The sequence below is a fragment of the Macaca nemestrina genome, chromosome 7, assembly GCF_043159975.1.
Source record: "Macaca nemestrina isolate mMacNem1 chromosome 7, mMacNem.hap1, whole genome shotgun sequence".
NCBI classification, from domain to species: Eukaryota; Metazoa; Chordata; class Mammalia; order Primates; family Cercopithecidae; genus Macaca; species Macaca nemestrina.
Window position 1 is genome coordinate 148603262 of NC_092131.1, and position 20782 is coordinate 148624043.

Below are 20782 nucleotides of genomic sequence, written 5' to 3' on the forward strand. Positions count from 1 at the left end.
CTATGTTTTGGAAGAAATTTATTTATATATGTTGGGAAGACAGCTTTATAGCCATAATGCTCAATGCTAGCTCATTATTAAAATTATGAAGTTATATAAAATGCCATATAAACATTTTATATTTTGTTGGAGAAAATTCCATTTCTATTGACTACCTGTAAAATCTATCTGCTACATTTATAGAGAGAGACTCAAGTATTGATAGTTATAAACTATCAATAAATTATACTTTCCACAGTTTATTTTTGAAAGTCTGCAGAATCTATTTCAATTCCACTAGTATTTATTTAGTGTCCACTCTATTCCAGATACTGTAATAACATTATTACATGTTTAGAAGATACAGCCTTTCTCTCATCTCACACTGAGTTGAAATATATATTTTCAGTTTCTTTCCAATTGGATGCCATTCAGTATTTGCTTTTAACTGTTGTGGCTCTGAGTACCCTACTCATCATGGTTAATCTATTTTATTCTATAGTTATTTCTGTTCCACTTGTTTTTGATGATATTCATTTCTTTATTCTTATAATATGCATTTGTGATGACGACTATGTAAAAAAATCAACAGTTAAAAAAAGTGAAGTCGTGACATGTAAATCAAATAATTAGAAATATTAAATTAAAATACACAAATTCCTGTATATTTTTAAGAAATAATGATTATCCAAGTTGTATAGGATATTATATTCAGTGGGAGAGATGACATTTTAGATCCCAACTGTGGGCATGCCTCTGGGGTGATAAGCATCCCAGGGTAAGAGGACAGCCATAAGCCCAGTGAAGGCATATGGCCAAACTACCCATTCTGAGGGGTATGATATAGTCTGGACACATTGTGGGTCTTAGAAAATTGTCCAGTATCCTTAATTTATGAGTATAGAAAGAGCAATTTCCGTGCACTATTCTGTTATTGACAGCTCTTATCCTAATGTTTCTCAGTATCACAAACTCTTTTGTAAGTGAGAACATGAAGTTTCAGAGAAGTTTGTGACTTGTCAAAGGTTGGATTTGTGGTAACTGTCATAGTGGAATAGGAAATGCAAACCTTTTCACTTATGATCCTGAGTTCTTTCTGCCATATTATCCACATCATCGAACCAGTGCTATGAAATAACATGTATGACAAAGTTAAAATGAAATAACTTCAGTGTTATAAAATTGTTCATCATGAATAAGTAATACAATATATCCCATCATGTGATATACATAAATCAGCATGGTTTACCAATACTGTGGTATATATATAGCAGTATATGTTAGCAAGAAACATATATAATAATTTATATTTATATCTCAGAAGTGGTGTGATATACTGATGTGATATACTGGTGTGATATACATATATATGTATATATATACACACACACATATATATATATACCAGATTTGTCACCCAGGCTGGAGTGCAGGGGTATGATCTGGACTCACTGCATCCTCTGCCTCCTGGGTTCAAGCAATCATCCTGTCTCAGCCTCCTGAGTAGCTGGGACTACAGGTGAACACCACCAAGCCAGGCTAATTTTTGCATTTTTTTGTAAAGACGGGGTTTCACCATGTCAACCAGGCTGGTCTCATATGGTAGATATTAATATGCGTTATTTACCAGCATCATGATGTGCAGAAGTATATCTTAGATTAATGGTATATAATTGATACTCTGATGTTAAATATCTCATTACATGATATTCATGAGTAAGCACCATTCACTTGTATTGCAAATAGGCAGTACTACATGTTAGTATGCATGGTATGCAATAGTGATATTCTACCACTCATTAGCCTTTTTTCACTCCTTCATTTTAAAAATGAAGAATTTGGTTGGATGTTCTGTGGCAAGTGTTCCTTTCCTCCTCCTTCGAACCATAGGTCCTTGACTGGGCACACACAGCAATTGGAAGACGTGCCTTGCAATACCTTAATATATGTAAAACCACATAGGTATACACAAAATTTAGTGAGATTTGTTATTAAAGTCATTTCTTTACTTTTCTGTGTAAAGCATAGTTTAAATGCAGTGTTTTGTTTAAATAATGCTTTGGAGCTATACATAGTTTGAGGATCTAACCATGTCTTTAAGAGCCATAGGATAAATTCAAATGAATTTTCTTTATCTTCTGGTGGAAACGAAAATAGGAAAAATAATTGAAAACTCCTGTTTGTCCCATAGTGTAATGTTTGACATTCTGGACTTTAAAAAAATGCCCCTCAAGTATCCTTTTAGAATCTCTTGCATTGCCAAAGGAAAAAAAAAAAAAGAACAGCGTGAAAGTCTGGGTACCAGTTGTTGCTACGTACGTTTCAGTTGTTGTGGATGCTAATGCTAGAAGAATGAAAAGTTATTGTTTATGGAAACCTGTTCAAATTTAAATTCCGGGCTTTGGATTTTTTGCAACATACCTAAGCATTTGTAATAATACTAAAAATAATTCACTTAAAAAAATACCTTACAGGTAACTGAAGCAATACAAGCTGTTCTCTTGGCGGAAGTTCAACAACACATGAAGTGTTTGGGAAAGATACCAGTCAATAGTCAACCAGTGTCCATGGCAGAGAATGGTAACTGTGAGATGAAGCAGATGCTGCCAAAGCTGGAATGGACAGAGGAACTGGAGTTACAGTGTATTAGAAACACTTTGCCTCTGCAAAGTAAGTACAAAATTTATTGGCATACTCTTTCAACAAAACTTTTCTACTATAGAGTCTCCAACTTATGGTGGTGCAACTTACGATTTTCGATTATATTATGGTGCAAAAGTGATAGACATTCACTAGTCTCCTTGACTTATGATGGGGTTATATCCAGATAAACCCATTGTAAGTTGAAAAGGTCATAGGATAAGTTTATCCAGAAGTAACACCATCATAACTTGAGGAGCATTGCTACTTAGAGAGTGTTGAAAATATAAGTTCACAGTATATCATTTCTGCAAGAACTGAGCCAAGTGCCCTGTTTCTGACCTATTCCGCTATCGATTTCCTCTTGTAATTGTCAAATGTTTAAAGAACTTCTGGATCCTATTATAATAATAAATATTTGCTAGAAGAACAGCTTGTATTATTTATAACAGTGTTTTGAAGTTAAGCAATTAAAAGCGAAAGCAGAATTAACAACAATAGCTTAATAGGATATATATTACAGGAATACTGTAATCATAATGGGGAAATTTGCTTTTACTTTGTACCTCGATAAAAGTCATGTGCCAGTTTTCCTTTTCTGGGCAACAGAAGTATCATATAAAAATTAAACTATTTTTAGAGTTGGATCATTTGATTTTATAACAAACTTCATCACTGTCACTTCCTAATGATAATGTTTATGGTTTAGGGCCAACAAGTGAGTCTAAATTTATGTTGTAAAATGGTCTATGATTTTTATCATACTGTTAGCTGTTACTTGAAAAAAATTAAAAACTGTAAAAAAAAAGTACAACTTTAATTTTCAACTTTATTGTCAGCTTTTGATGAATACGCTAATTGATCATGTGATTAAACGTGTGTTTTTGTCAGGAAAACATGTTATAAATTTACATATTACAGGCGGTCAAATTGTTAAGTACTTCTTTTATCTCTCACAAAGGGTTTTCTTTTAATTTATTCAGGACTAGGAACAATGTTACTAAATATAAAATGTTAAATCTTAAAATGGGTGTCATTCTTGGAAATACTTAATGATTTCTTCTCATTGTTTTTATGAGATTACTGATTAGAGAGTGTTATGTAGAGAGAAATGAAAAGGCATATTTAACGAAGGCCAGAGATCAAAACAGGTAGAATATGTTTTAATGCCAGGACAGTTGCTGATTATGGTAAATTAAATTAATAATTTGATAAAGCCAGATGGTTATTTTAAGTCATTTGCATGTTTGTTTCCAAAAATTAGTTTTAGTGATCTGGTAAATTCACCTCTGTAAAAAAGCTCCTGTTTCATCATACCACATAATTATAGTTGTATTACATATTTTAAGCAAGAAGTAGAAAAATTGCTTTTTAATTAATTTTGAGTGACTACATTTGCGTTTTTGATACATATGGAAGGCCATCCGTAGTGTCATTGATAGGTTTCCTCCATCTCTCCCAAGACAACCAGTGTTATTTGTTCATTGTGTGTTAACTCTCAGTAGATGTCATTTCTGAATTTTCTCCCTAATCTTGAGAGCCTACCTTATTCATTGGCCCAGAGCCCCATTTTCCAGGTAAGAAACTGTTGGTCAGCCATCAAAGTGAAACTTTAGGTGAATTTTTCTGTCACTTGGGTTACTCATATTTGAGATTTCACCAGATTGTGCCCAATTCTGTCCCCAGTACATTCTTACAGGATAAGGATACTAGCCAGGTGCCTGCAGTCCCAGCTACTTGGGAGGCTGACTTGGGAGAATGGTTTGAACCTAGGAGTTTGAGTCCAGCCTGGGCAACATGGCCGGACTACATCTTTAGAGAAAGAACTGTTGATAGTAGAGAATTTAGTCTTACTATGACTAAAGACATTTGGATTAAAGTGTGGTATTAATTCTCTTTCAATTAATTATTAAATAGTCCTTTCTTTGCCTATGGTAAAAGAAAATTTGTGGTTAATTTGTGATAAGAATTAGAACACCAGAATATTACAGCCACTTTATGTGTTGGTGGATGAAATTTAGAATACTTTGTTTAAAGGAACAAAACATATTCACAAAATGCTGGGCATATATTATTTTCAGAAATAATTATCTGCAGGAAAATGTTAACTACAATTGCAATTAAATGGGAGACACATAAAATACATTGAAGAGAGAACTATCCAAGTAGTATTATATTTCATATTAATATTGCCCTTTTCTTTTTGTGAAAATGCTTATTTTAAAAAACGCTATTCACAAGAACTTAGTAAAATTACAGGAAATGTTTTTAGATTTTCTTTTTAGTGGTATGTACTGCCTTAGATAGGATTTTTTTTTTTTTTGAGGCAGGCTCTGTCGCCCAGTCTGGAGTGCAGTGACATGATCATAGCTCACTGCAACTTCCACCTCCTGGGCTAAAATGATCCTCCTGCATCAGCTTCTTGAGTAGCTGGGACTACAGGCAAGCACCACCATTATAAGCTAGTTTTTTGGGGTTTTTTAAAATTTTTATTTTTAGTACAGATGGGATGTCACCGTGTTGCCCAGGCTGGTTGATAGAATTTCTAGAAAACATAACCAGAAAACTGTTTTCTTTATTTCTAATGTCCTGAGACAAAATGTAATATGATTATATAGGTGCTATTCACTGTGTGTGTAGTAATTCCTCAAATTTCATAGGCAGATTTACTTAGCCTAATCATTGCAACGTATGTCATTTTGCAAAATATTATTATGGCAAATTGTATATGTCATTTAATTGCATCAGCTCTTTGCTTATTTGTCCTCTGTGAGCTCCTGTCCCTCCCCTTGTTTCTTCATTTCTTTTATTCTTTCTTGGTTTCTTGGTGGTACATATTATTTATAAATCATTTGGAAAGTAAAAGATGATGGGTTTGCTATACACAGATGCTCAAACTTCTTTTATGCTAAATGGAGTATATTTGATTTATTAGGATTATAGTAATATGGCAGCAATAAGTCACTGAGTTTTTAATATATTCCAATGCTTTGTTGAGTACCTTATGAAATTTAGCTCACCATTTCCTTTAATTCTGACACAATCCACATGAACCCTAAGACCCTTCTTCTGACATTTAGTTTTTAAAATGTTCTTTACCGTTTTTAAAATGTTCGTGTTCATTGAAGTGAAATTTCAAAGTACAACTGAAAAGAACTATACTCTGAGAAAGAGAGATTCCCATCATGCTAGCTAGGTTTGTCCTGAGAAATTACTTATTTTTTTATTTTATATACGAATTTTATATTTTTATCATACACATTAAAATTGTGTTGAGATACATTTTTAAAAATAAGTTTATCACCACACCAGCTATCTTTCTTTTTTTTTTTTCCTTTTCAACACAGTGCCTCACTCTGTCACCCAGGCTAGAGTACAATGGTGTGATCTTGGCTCACTGCAACCTCAGTCTTCCCAGCTCAGGTGATCCTCCCACCTCTGCCTCCTAAGTAGCTGAGACTACAGATGTGTACCACCACACCTAGCTAATTTTTGCATTTTTTGTAGAGATGGGGTTTCACCATGTTACTCAGGCTGGTCTCAAACTCCTGAGCTCCAGCAATCTGCCCACGTTGCCACACCAGCTGTCTTAAATGCCACCGGTGGTATACATCTTACTCTTTGAGACATACTTCCTATTACTACCCCCTTTGCAAAATGAATAAACTAAGACTTAAGAGAGGTTATGTGTCTTGCCTACAGACACAAAATTACTAAAAACAGGGAAGAAAACCCAGATATTCTCTTAAAATACCGTGCTGTTATCCAGTAAGCTACATTTTCCATACTTGCAACATGGAAGAAATTTATCCTGAATCAGTTTGATATAAAAATTGAGTAATTTGTTAAGTGTTTTTCTTAGATTTTTATTCTTTTCTCATAAATCATGCTTTCTTTTGCCAAAGGAAATGCAGAGTACTTAATTATTGTCATCTCAACCCTCATAATAAAGAAAATCACCAGGTGTCTGGAAATATTTGTAGGGAATGTGTCTAGAAAGCAATGGAAATCCAATGAAGTGAGAGTTAAAGCATAATGTATATTTAAACCTATAATTTTGTCTTATTTTTCAGTGTTTTCTCCTGTTACACTTCACAGCATGTATTTTATTTGTGGTCTTAATATTTGTGTATCTGTGTTTTATGGAAAAATGGCAGATTTTATCTAAGTTTATGTTTTTATAATGATTACATTGCTATCTTCCTTGAATCTCTTTAATAAGAACTTGTACAATTAACACATTTGAGGCTTAGATTCATTGCTTTAAAAACAGCAATCGTTTCTATTATTAAATTGCATTTGAAAGTTATTTCCCTTTACTTTCTTTTGAATGTTATTTGGATCAGTTTAAACAAGTGCTCTAAATTGTTCCATTAAATAAATTGGTTGAACTAGAAATGGAGGCTTTGTAGATAAAACTGTCACCTTGGAATTATTGGCTGAATTTAAATTTCATGCTAAACCATGTGGTTTGAAAATGATGCATCAAATATGGGTATTGCAAATAATCTTTATTGCATGTATCATTTTCAAAGACTTATATAGAAAATTAAATAATAAAAATGTGTTTTTTGTTTAAATAAAACCACGCATTTATTGTAAATCAAGACAGTAAAAATCCATTCAACAGAAACATTTTGGTGATCCTGCCCTGCAGAAGTACGGGCCCAGGGCAGGCTTTCTTGGCCTGCTGAATTTTCCAGAAGGGTATCTACTTGTGGAAAGGCTTTGTGACTACCCTACAGGGAAACTCTTCCCTGACTGCCATTTTTTGGAGCAAGCGCATCTTTTTTCCATTTACTCTTAAGATCTCCAGACTAAGTGAGTTCTTCTTTATGGCCACAGAAGTCATTTAGGAAGGGCCTGTGTGGTACGTGTAATCAAGGAGCAGAGAAGTAATGGAGGACACATCATAGAAGGCCTTGTATGTGATAGTGAGGTCTGGGGCTTTCTCTCTAGTGTGGTATGGGAAATCTTTTAAGCACACTAGTGGCACAAATTGTAATGGGATCACATTACCTGTGGTCTAGGGGCAAAGCACAGTGATACATGACTGACTGTGGTGTCATGACTTGGCCCCCATGTTGGGTGGTACGTTGTTACATATGGTATTCTAGGTGTGCTAAAGATATAATGGAAGGTTGAATCCACAAAAGGAATCCTTGGCGTGTTCAGTTTCAAGTGTACCTGTTTAGGTAACCTATAGATTTTATTTTATAGTTTTTAACTAAACTAATCACCAGAAAATAGACAAGATGCTTGACAGTTCTCTGTCAAGAAACCATGGTTTAAAGATAATAGGAATAATGCAAGCTTGAGAAAACAAGATGTAAATGGCATTGCCAAACTTAACTTATGCTACATCAGAAGGTATATATCTTTCAAAAAGCATTGTAGTCATTTGGGTTTAATATATATCCTGTCTTATTTTTAGCACCTTATAAAATTGAGAGAGAAATTTCATCATTTCCCTTTTGCCCATATAAATTCTTCTGAACTTCTTTACTCTTTCTGCCCTCTCTGTATCATCTTAAAGATCGCATCACCTTAGAAAGACTGATAAGAGTTCACTGCTCTTTTCTAAAAGTAGTTTCATCTTCCACGGAGATTGAGATTGATGATTTTCATCTTGGCATATGAAAAACTAGAGTATTTCATCATCTTTTTTCCTCATGAGCAGTCAGAATGCCAACCCGGCTCTTCCCGGAGATAGTCAGATTGAGGAATTGAGTTAAATATTTCTTTGGTAACCGTCGTGCAGCCACCACTTTATTGATTATTGTCTGCATACCCATTTAAATTATTGACAAAGAAAAAGTGATCTAGATTCTGTCACTGAAATCAATGTGTTTTGCACTATCGTTCTCCGAAGCTGAGGCTGGCCTCCCGACACTGACCCTTCAAGGACAGGGATCAGGTCTATTTATCTTTTTTCCTTCCATCACCTAAAATGGTCTCTTACCTCAAAGCTGATAATAAGTGTTTATTGAGTGAATGGATGAATGGATGGAAAGTGAGATAGTTTGTACTGAAGATTCAGCCAATTCCTAATTAGTAAGAGAAGAGGTAGTGGAGGAAAACCAGCCGATTGCTGTTCTTTAGCATCCAAACAAAGTCTTGAACACACACTGAAATTTGTGTTATCTGAGAGTCACCATCCTAGGACCATGAGATGTATACACAGCAAGCTCACAAAAAATTAAAAAATAGACATATGAATGAATCTGGTTTGTAACCCTCCAGAAGACTCTGTTAGTGATAGTTAGTTCACTCTTGACTGCTCACTCTGTCATGATCTGATTTCAGTTTGATATTTTTAGAGGCCTGAGCCTTGCCTGAAACTTGCCTCACTCCTTATTCGGTTACAGTTTATCCACAGAAGTTTCTAAGGAGCCACTGGCTCAAACATTGTTTCCTCAGTATTTAGATTCACATATTGTGTTCTAACTCATCATCTCCCTATGGACTTCTGGCGCATTCCTGATCTCTTGTAACCAATAGCCCTCATGCTGCTGACACAGAGCCGTCTTTGCAACCTGGCTGGCCTGGGTTAGCCTCCACTAATGATTCATTCTACTTCTGAGCCTGGGAATTTGTGTGACATTAGTTCCTCCATCAAATGCAATTCTGTCAGCCAATATGGATATGTATTCATAGTTCTAAAGACAGGTTTGGTAAATAGAGGGATTAAATTCCTTTAGAGAAAAACAAGTGATTTAGAGAGTTTTGTATTCTCAGCAGATAGCACAGTATCTAGTATGTGGCAATTGCTAGAGAAATGTTGGCTGAAGGAAAAATTATTCATTTGTCCCAACGCCCTTGGAATATCCCATTCCCATCAGAATGTCAATTATCTTGCTAGCTGGAGCCTTATCCTTCCATTTTAACTCTTCAATTTACCTGCCCAATTTTCAGCCTTGGAACAATTTGAATAACTTCAAAACATTTCTTTTTTAGCACTTACTATGTCTAAGGTTCAATGTTAGGTGCTGACATTTTCATTTATATTACTTTCTACACTCCTTTTATAACCTTCTAAAATACTGTATATTACCTGGAATTCTAATTGCTTATTTATTTGCCTTTCTTTCCCAACTCTGTGAACTCCTTGAGGGCAAAAGTTGGAACTTACTAATCTTGTGCTCCCAGCAGCAAGTGGACCACATGGTGCATGATGGGTGTTCATTAAATGTTTGTTGCCTGAGTGAGTGGATGTGTAATAAATGACAATGACAGACATCTGTCAAAGAACTCTGGTCCAAGACAGAATGAAAGAAATGCTAAATAATATGTTAATAGTCTGTACTAAAAAGAGAATGGAAATGATGATTATAAGGATGATGGTTTTCTTCTAAAGTGTTAATCCAGGGGCATTGCCTCAAATTTATCTACTTTGTTCAAGAGCAATTTATCTGTCTAGAGAACCACCAGGAAAAATTAATGCTGACAAGTATTTGAAGGCAAAAACCAAGGCAGAGTATTTCATTTTCAACCCCCTGAGAATAAGCTACAAGATATGAAGACAGTTCAAAGAAGAGTTGTTAGTTCTCTCTTTTACCTGCTGCAGATGAGCATGAGCCCTTTATGTCTATCTGTGCAGAATATCTGTCCTCCAGCCAGGCAGCCCTGCCAATCTAGGGATAATGTAAAAATGCTCCTTGGTAGTTGAATATGCATAAGAACATGGTCTATATAAACTTCCAGCCTCACATGTTTCTTCTCATTAGAATGAGGTCAGTCTTGAAATTTTAGGAAAAGTAATTGTAGTGGATCTCAATGCTCTCAGTCCTAGCCAATATTTTGTAATGCTTCCTCGATAATCTTAAAATAACATTCATAAGCAATATAACCTACCTACATACGTCATTTATAGAACATTTAAAGGAAAAAAAATAGTAAGTAACTTATAGTAAAGTATTATGTGCAAAATCCTGGGCATGACTACACTAAAAGATATAGTAACATACTGTTATATAACATGCTGTGGTATACATAAGACCACTGCTATTGATGCAGATGTCTGTGTGTGTGGTGGTTCTGTCAGTGATGTGGGTATCTAAAATAGATTTTCTTTGCAAAATTTTGGACAGTAGTAGCAAAATGTGGCCATTCCTTAGTATACAGGGTAGTGGCCTTCTTAGAAAATTCAAGGTATATTAAAAGCCTTGAAAGATTCCTCCAGGGTTATATGTAAAACAAAGTTATGTTCTGGACTTGGGAAATTACACACAAAGCTTTTCTTTTCATGAATGATCAGTGGAATATTTGAAAACCGAGCAGGACAATTATTCACTGTGAAAGGCGTTCCTAAGCATTGCAGGCCATCTGGCGTCTCTGGTGCCTGACTACCAAATGCCAATAAGTGTCTCTACAATCATTGAGAAACCCAGTGCCTCACTTTGGCAGTTTCCAAAGCCTCCCCCTAGGGGGCAGTACCAACCCTACTGAGAACTGCATTAGAGAAAGGGATTCTAGAGGGATTCTAGACATTCTTAAGGACTTTGTTTCTGTCCTACTTCCCTTTAAAAGTTCAGAAGGAGATGAAACCAAAAGAGTAACTCACACTGACTCAAGAAGTTCCTTTTCTTTCTCTCCCATGTTTTCTTTTTCCCTTGTGTACCCTTTAGGTATTATAGCACTCCCCAGTCCATGTAGTGAATCATCTGCTATTCTGTCTCCACCATTAGAAAGAGGGCTTCTTACCCTATTCATTCACTTTCATCTTTATGTCCTCACAGCTTAGCTTTGGGCCTAGCAGAGAGTAAACATTGTTGGCTGATTAAATGAAGAGTATATGTTACTGAACTGTTAAGCCTTGCCTAAAAAGGTCATCAAAGAAAACTCTAAAATTTACAACTGAAATTAAATTATTATTTTACAATACAGAATAAACACAGTACATCTTAGAATCTTAAAATTAGATGGACCGATTCCCAGTCTGTAAATTGAAAGAGAAAACTGGAAGTGAGAATAATGGATGGAAAGAGATCCACAGATAGGTTCATGTAATCTGCTTATGATTGTGATTAGATTTATGATTGGGAACATAATTTCAAAACTTTGGCTTACAACATGCTAATTTTTGATACATGTTATCCTTAAAGTCCAATAGTTCGTTAGTATTTAAAGTACATTGAAATTAGTTTTTGAGAACTTCCTAATACCTTTCACTTTCACATACATGAGGTATATCCCTTAGTATCTCTGGATCAACCAGTCTGGTCTGTTATACAGCTGGTAAGTCCAGCCATCAAATCACTCCCTCTTTTGAATATATTTTATTAGGTACTATGTTTCCCAAGCTATGTACTGGAAATCTGAGAAGACCATGATGTGGTTTCTACCTTCCAAAAGGCAGAGAGAAAACTGTAAAAATAGTGAGGACACAGTGTGGTATGAGAAATTAACATTCACATTGCGGTAAAGGCGTAGAGAGCCACCAACTGCCTGGGAATGAATTTTAGAGGCTTCACATAGGAATAGACATTCACATGTGTTTTAGAGAATAATTGTGTGGCAGACATGAAGAGATGTACTGCTAAAATCCCTCTTCAAGAGAGGACTCCTTTCCCAGATGTGAGGAATATGGCTATCTGACAGCTTCCAATTCTTAGTGCCTTCAACATCTGACCCAGCATTGGAGCAGAGGCCACACTCTTCTTGGGACAATGGCTGAGCAAGATGGTGATAACAGAGCCTCGCCGTTTCTGGCCCATGTTGACCTCTTTTCACAGGCATTCTTTGCTTTAGAGTTTCTGTTAGACTGATGGAGCCTGAAGGGTAAGAGAAACTTCTCTATACTCTCTGGAGCTTTGATAAGTGAGTCTGCTGAAATAGACAGACAGTAGACAAGTTAATAGGAGAAAAGGCATACCAATTTATTATATGCATGAGGGCATCACAGGAAAGTGAGTACCCAATAGCTCAATTATTTGGTTTGGCTCTGTGTCCCCACCCAAATCTCATCTCTAATTGTAATCCCCATGTGTAGAGGGAGGGACCTGTAATCTCCACATGTAAAGAGAGGGAGGTGATTGGATCACAGGGGTGGTTTCCTCCATGCTGTTCTCATGATGGTGAGGGAGTTGTCATGAGATCTAATGGTTTTATAAGCATTTGGCATTTCCCCTGCTTGCACCTCTCTCTCCTGCTGCCTTGTGAAGAAGGTGCCTGCTTCCACTTCACTTTCTGCCATGATTGTGAGTTTCCTGAGGCCTCCCCAGCCTTGCAGAACTGTGAGTCAACTAAACCTCTCTCCTTTATAAATTACCCAGTCTTGGGTATTTCTTTATAACACTGTGAAAATAGACTAATACACCCAATGAGATTTAAAAACTTATATATCCTTTTTCATAGGAGAGAAGTGGGGGATGTAGGCACTTTTAGAAGAAGAGTAAATGATTTCTAGGGGATGTGAATGAGATATTAAAGGTCACAATGTACATAATCCTACTTTTGCCCTTTTTCTTTCATGGGTGTTACTTCCCAATAAACGTTTGCATTTCTAATTTCATCTCACATCTGCTTCTGGGGAGACCCAACTGACACTAGTTGGAAAGGGCTTCATGCAAGAAGGGCATCTGAGGCAAAGGGAATAACATGGAGACAGATACCAACGCAGGGCAGTATGGCATGGTCAGGAGATGGGGTGATTTTGGTGCGGGCAGGACATGGGAATGGGGATACTCCAAGCTGGGTTCAGAAGGTGAGATACCTGGAATGAAAAGGTTCTGCTGTGGAACCTTTTTCTGAAAGAGAGAGAGACATTAAAATTATCTTAAGAGATGCAAGACACTTTCAGTGCAAAGCAGAAACTGATAAAAGCAGAATGTAGAAAGCAACCCTGTGTCCAAATTTTGTTAGAGTATCTTTCTGTTTAGTGTTTTATTTGGAGAGCAGTATTTATTTTTCTTAATTTTTTAAATTGTCTTATAATTTTTTTTCTGCCTTCATAAATGTAGCTTATTTAGATGAACCATTAGTGCTCCATGTCCTATATGGAGAAAGAAATTTTGTTCACATTACATAGGGGAGAGAAAGCTTGCCTCCTCGCTTTTAGACCAAACAACACCAAATGCCTATTAGGATCATCAAAGTTCAGATCTCATTAGTAACACCTTCTGAGTTGCTGTGATTCTTCAAGTCAATTTGAGGTTATTTGTCTTTCTTTGTTTGGTCGTTGTCTCAATTGCCCATCCTCTTTGAATCAGTTTTTAAATCTTTTCCAATTTGTATAACTTAATATTTGGTCTGATTTTTCATCTCCTTTGATTCATCTGTAATAATTTACCATTTATTGACAAGATTGGGTTTCATTGTCAATTTTTCCCTTTCCTTTTCTCGTGTAATTGTTTAGACATTATTAACCTCCTGCTCTACAAATACCCTTAACTGAAACATTAAGTAAGACCAGATTATTAGATGTTTGTTCTTAGACGTTTTCCAGGAATAGGATATATTATCTCTCTTTGTCGTTTAAAAAATTTTGATTTAATAAATAGAATTTTAGCAAAGCATCTTAGAAGTGTGTTTTTCCATGTGTTTATATTAATATTCAATGAATAATTTCAAAGGTTAAGCTTCATGATCCATCTCTTCAAGCCATCTACTTAATTCTAGAGTCATTACGTCACCTACTTCCCTTATGCCATTGACTTATGTTTCTTTGAAACCTCTAAAATTTGGCAGCATCATTTATTTTTTATATAACATACCCTGCACTGTGAAACAGTGTTTCAGAAGGTAATGACAAAGTACCTGTAACACAGGACAGAATTGCCTGCTCACCTGTGGGTATCAGTAACGTATTTATTGCCCTATGCCTGGGATTCCTATAATGCTAGAAGTAAAAGAAATGTTTTAATACACCTTTTTCCCCCCCATGGTAAAAATATCAGGGAATCTCCAGGTGGTGGTAACATCAGACACCATAATGTATTTGTGTTTAACGTTGAGGAATGCAAAGGAGTTTTCAGAATTTCCTTAGGGACTTCATATTTCAAACTTTCCAAATTAAGTAAAGTTTATTCAAAATGTACTGTGAAGAAACAGCAATTTCAGGAACCTGAAATATCTATTCTACCATTATTTTTAGACACTAAAACAAATTAGATGAGTTATTTTCAAATGATTAGCATGCCTTTTCTACTTATACAACATGTTTCTTTTCAAAACATTTTAGCATGTCTTTTTTGTTTATTTTTTCACATATCAAATGAAGTAATTCTTGGCCCACTTTATTGGGAGGAACACTGAGGTACACTACACTTGTCTAGCTTTACTCTGATTAAATAACTTGTTGGGGAATGGCACTAGACTGGATTACATGCTCCATCCTGTTTGCCAACCCCAGATTCTTTTCTGTACATCACCCTAGTACATGAGGCATTATGTAGAGGATGGAATTTACAAGACAATAAACTCGTTTATTTATAAAAAGTGATATATTTTACTCTAGCTACATTTGGGCCTTTCCATAGGAGAATATTGCCATTTTTATATTTCCAGTGGTTCATTTTAAAGTAAAATATATTGCCCTTTTAAAAAATGAGTTAAACTATTTCTACTGTTAATGGCAATCCACTGTTATGATATTCATATTATAAAAGCCAACTATTAGTCAAAAATATAGTTTGATGAATGTACAATGTTTATAAATTGGAAATAGTCATTTCATTTCTTCGTAGTAAATTTGCTTTAAATATTAGTTTATTATATATGTTGGCTTATATTACAAATATTTCCAGTAAGCAAACACAAATCATTTTTATATTTAGCAGTTAAAATGTATCTTAACTTGACCATTAAATCATCTATTAAATATTCAATTAAAGTGGGTTTTTGATTCATTTTTTAAAATTAGTGGTCAGGTATTCGGGGAAACAAGCTCATAAGATTTTTCTAAAACACAATTCACTTCATTTCTTGTTCTGTATATTTTGTCAGAGAATGCCTTAATGTAACAGAAATCAGATTTGGTGTGTATTTTTACACCAAATCAAATTGTGCAGGCGCCACCCTCAGCTTTCTCCAAAACATTATGAAGGATAAGATTCCACCATGATATAGCTTAAGAAAGCAGTACGGCCCGGGAAGAGGTCTATGCAGGGAAAGTGAAACTACAGGAGTAGGTTTTACTGGAAAACCACGTGTCCTGTAACGCCATTACAGAACTGGATTTAAAAAATAACTTTACTTAGCCAAGTTCTGTCTCTTTCTGGAATCTGTATGTAAAACATATATGGTTTTCATAGTTATTCTGTAGGCATAAATCACAAGTATAAAAGGTACTACAAAATGTAAGAATGAAACTGCAATACAGGAGTGACTAATGGTACAAAGCACTTAGATGCTCCAGTTATAACAACTGTATGAAGAGGGTGAAGGCATCATAAGTCACTTTATATATTACAATTGGCAGATTTCCCTTCAGAGTTGCATTGAATATAGTCACACTTTCCCTGTCTTCCTTGCCCAATCCTCGTCTTCTCAAATTCACAAGCCATAATTATAAATTTTAAATGTTTTAATCTATTATTTTAATGTATAGCAGTAATTCAAAATTAGTAATTCCTTTTCTCAAATCTAGACATGGAAAAAGTCAAGTAAATCTTTATGGAGTTTTTCTAATATAACATACAATTTTAGATCGCAAGCTCCAAAATTTTCCATTTCTTATTGCCAGAGATAAGAGCTGTGTGCTATCTCCGTACATGTTGTTGCATAATAGCAGAAAGGTATTTCAAAATAATTGCTGGTCTGCGAAGTGAGTTAGCATTTTGTCATCTTCATATGGGATCTTCTACACAGCAATAATTGAAAATTTGCAAAATATCAGAAAATTAGTGCTAAGGTTCATCAGTAACTTCTATCTTCCATCTCCTATGTAAAGTACAGAACTTTCTAAATTTTACCAATGACTAGATTCCTTTTATTGTTTATGAAAAAATCCAAATTGCTCTTTTAAAACTTTCATAAGCATCCTAACATTTTGTAAAAATGAAACAACTGGCAAAATCGACAAAACTCTATCTTGTTTAATTTTCCAATAATTTACATAGTAAATATTTTAATGAATTATGAGATTTGAAATTAAGGTAGATGGATGACAATCACATAAACTTTTGGTCTCAAGATCGACTTCATTTTGGTATATTGCTTTAGTTACATTGTAGTGAAAAAATTTTGATTCAGAAGAAAGCAGAAGAGTACTTCAATAGCACCTGCTTACAGAATTTTACATGAGCAAAATTGCTAAGTACTAACGTTAAACACACACACACACACTTTCTCTCTCTAATCAATGATACATTCATAAATATAAGTATAAGCACAGAAATTAATCTTGAATCTGCACAAAAACTGTTGTTTGAGAGCATAAGTCAATGTGTTTATGGTTTCCAAGTTTATTAAATTTAATATACAAAATTTACATTTTTAATCACAATTATTTAACAGTAGCTAAACAATTGCTTAAAACAAATAATTAATTATAACTACTTTTTAAAAAGAAAATTCAAATCAGGCAATTATGTCATTCCCTCAGCAATACTACAATGCCATGGAATGCAGGTTGGAAAATGCTGGGCAGCCTCATAAGAACAGAGGCTGTATTAGTTTTTCTATGCATCCCCGAACTCCCACTATAAAATTGTGGCTGTTTGGAATAAATACTCCCCATAATTACCTCAATTTTATTTTTTCCATGGCCACTTTTAGTTGTACTTTTGTTTTTTAAGGCTTATCTCGTGATTTGGATAACATGAGCTGTTGTCTTCTACCTGTTTCAAGGCTCAAGTCACAAATCGCAAACTGTATCATCCTGGAATGAGTTTCCCCATGCTCTGTAAGACGCTGTGCCTCTGTTTGGTGCCCAGTGCATACCAAGCTAGCTGCTGAAGCACAAAGAGGAATTCCAGGAAGTAGCTGGATTGGGCCATTTTCCAATAATGCTCCCTGGCATGGACTCAGTTCAGGGCTCTTTTGCAAATGGCTATTACACTGAGATCATGATGAGATTTCCTAGAAGTACACGCAATTCTTTTCTCTAAAATTTCCTACTTCAAAACTTTTTGTAAAAACAGAGGTTTTCTCCTGCATTCTCAATCAATACATTTTAGTATCCCCTCAAGATATGGAAGTGCTTAATTTTCTTGGAGACAAGCTTTTTTAAATGAAATTATTATTTTCACTTTGCATTATTTTGTTTCAGATTTTAGGCTTAAATTATGCTGGATTTTTATGTCTGTCTTCAAGGTAGTTGAAGAATATGGGAGTCCTAAAATATTTATTCTCTCTATTAATTCTGTCAATCAGCTGCAATCACTGAGAGTTTGTGGTGGGCAAATGTTACAGTAAGTACTCCAGACATGTGGGCAGCTATCTTGGGTAATTTCTGCTAGGTTATCACCTAGCAGAGCCTACCGTAGTACCAGCCACATGAGGGGTCCAAAGCACATGATAAAGTTTCAGTGATAGATGCGATTATCATGTTAAACAGGCTGACATTTGGGTGGAGAGACATTATGAAGTCCTTACTTCAACCTTAAACTAGACCTACTCCAGCCGTTGGCCCCAGCCCTTGATCTTTCTATTACAGGCATTTGATATTTACCTGATTTTGAACTTTTTTTTTTATAGGGGCAGGAGGGGTGTTAGAGCTTAGCCTAGTACTTGGCATATGAGTGGTACTCAGATTACAGGACTCATAGAGTCTTGAGTCAAAATCATCTCCAGGTCATTGAGTCTGAGTCCTTTGTTCTTTCTGCCAAGAAACCTGAGGCTCAGAGAAGTCTGATGACTTGTTTAAAGTCACACAGCTAGTTAAGGGGTGAGATAGAATTTCACATCTGACTCTTTTCGATAGTTGCTGCTTTCTGAAAATGGCTTGGTGGTCCTTATTTAGTATTTTGCCCTTTCCCTTTGGTGGTTCCTATTTGCCAGTCCAGATTAATGTTTTCTCCATTAAGTGGCAGATGAACCACACACCAAAAGACAGGGAAAGCAGTTTGCATTCCTGTAAGTCCCACTTGATGGGCTTAGAGCCTCTAGGTTTAGGTAAAACTTAAAAGGAGGATGCTTTTTCCTCCCTTCTTTGTAGGTTTCCATTTGATTCCAGCAAGACTATTAATAATTCTGGTTAATGTGTTATTTCAGTAACCTGTCCTGGGGCATTTGCCTTCAATAGCTAAAGAAATCCTGTAAAAGTCTATTTGTATTAACTCTCCACTTAAAACTCTTCAATGATGCAGTGTTTGTCAGGGGTTCTTCTTAGGCTCACCTAAACATGCAGTTTCACAAGGTGACCATACGCCACACCTGGCACTTGTCTACTCTAAAGGGCAGAGATCGGGAACCGTAGCTCACCACAACAGCAGGCCTTCCTCATCAGGAGTCCATGCAATAGTCTAGCAGTTCAGCTGTGGAAGTCATCTCGCTAACAGCCTTATATCTCTTGCAACAATTTCTTCCCTGCTCACAGGGAAGCCCAAAGCTATGAAATCGGGTTTTTATGGTTCATTTATAGTCTCTCCTAGTCCAGATGCATTTTACCAATGAGGGGTCATTTTTGCTATCAGCAATGTCACTTTGAGACTTAGTTGACATTCTGTCTTTATCAAGTTACCAAGGGAATCCAGGTAGTAGTTAACCAAAGGTCAAGTTGCTGAAAAAGAAACAGGGATCTGGGTTCTGTTTGTTTATTTATTTGTTTTAAGTTTTATTCATTTAAGCACATATAGCTTCTCTTTTCTCTTAGGATTAAGTGCAGATTATTTAGATGATTCATAAGACTCATTTACAGCTGGGCTTTGGATGTCTCTCTAGTCTTATTTCACCGCTTTCTACCTACCTCAAACTCTACGACTCAACCAAACCCTGGGTTCCTCCAAAGGACCGATTACCTCCCATGGCTCTCAACCTCTGCATATGCTGTCCCATCATTCATTTATTTATTTTATATATTTTCAGTACCTTCCGTGAGCCAAGCACCGAGCAAGGGCCTGAGGATACAACACTGAGAAGGGCAGCCCTATGGAGTCTGCAGCCTCCTGCCTAAAGGCCTTTCCCCTTTTCCACTATTGCCTGAGATCTTCATGCCATGGGCAACCTCTGGAATGCCTTCTCTGTTGCCTAGTATGTGTTAGGCGGCCTACCCTGTACTTCTATCACACCGCTGACCACCCTGTGTTTTCATTGCCTGGTTTCTTTTCTGCTGCAATGAGACTGTAAGCTCCTGAAGAGAAGCGGATATGTCTAACTTGCTCACTATTATATCTCCAGTGCCTAGGTCAGTGCCAGGTACATTTGATAAACAAATAGATGACAGGGAATTCTAGAATTGCAATATGCATTTAAAATGCAAATAACATACTTCTAAAATTAAAATTTAAAGTCCTGGTATAGGTGACGGTGAAAATATTTTGAAAGCAGATATCCACCGAAATCTATGATATGGAGAGAATTCTCTTTATGTTTAAAAATTGTATTTGTAACAAAGCAAAATAATATTATAGAAAAGGGGGAAATGCATTTTAAAAATTGTGATTACCCAGAATCCTATCACTAGAATAAAAACAAACTATTATAATTGGGTTATTCCTAATTATCTAAAACCTAAAAGCCAATGTTAACTTTAATAAACAAATAAAGGGGAAGGATTAGTAAGGACTTCAAACATTCTGAAACAAACTTCGGACTCTTATTCTCACTTAATGTAGCTTCTTAAGTTTGTCCTGGCAACTAGGGAAAAGAAATTGTTTCCCATTAAGGCATCATACATATCTAGATGCATCCATGAGGATAAACATTCTTTCCTGGAACTATTTTCCTGGAATTTATTACACTGCTTTATATATCCAATATAAAGCAGTGCTATGACACAAGGTAGAATGTGTCTCCAGCCAGTTTTCTAAAAGGTTCAAACTGTGCTCTTAAACGTGACAGTTTTTTTATATTAGCCTTCTGTAAGATCAAATGACATGGTATTGAGTCATATCTCAGAAGTCTTGTCTTTGATTGACTAAGATAATGTGGTCTAAGACATTATTTTCTGATGGTCTGAGACTTCAGTGATAGAATTTGGAATAGTGCAGGTAAATGGATAGTTAACTTGCCCATTTAGGCTTTTTCTCTAAAATATCAAATATCTTAAATGAGCTTTGGA

General features: G+C 35.6%; 1 protein-coding gene across 7 annotated transcripts in view; it reads left to right on the top strand.

The window, feature by feature from the left end:
• LOC105490044 (WD repeat domain 72) overlaps positions 1-20782 on the top strand; it is a 294422-nt gene that overhangs the window by 158018 nt on the left and 115622 nt on the right. For all 7 annotated transcript variants that reach the window (XM_071066821.1, XM_071066825.1, XM_011755286.2 and 4 more), the window contains one exon: positions 2454-2649. In XM_071066821.1, coding sequence (XP_070922922.1) covers positions 2454-2649 — 196 coding nt within the window. The remainder of the gene's footprint in view (positions 1-2453; positions 2650-20782) is intronic.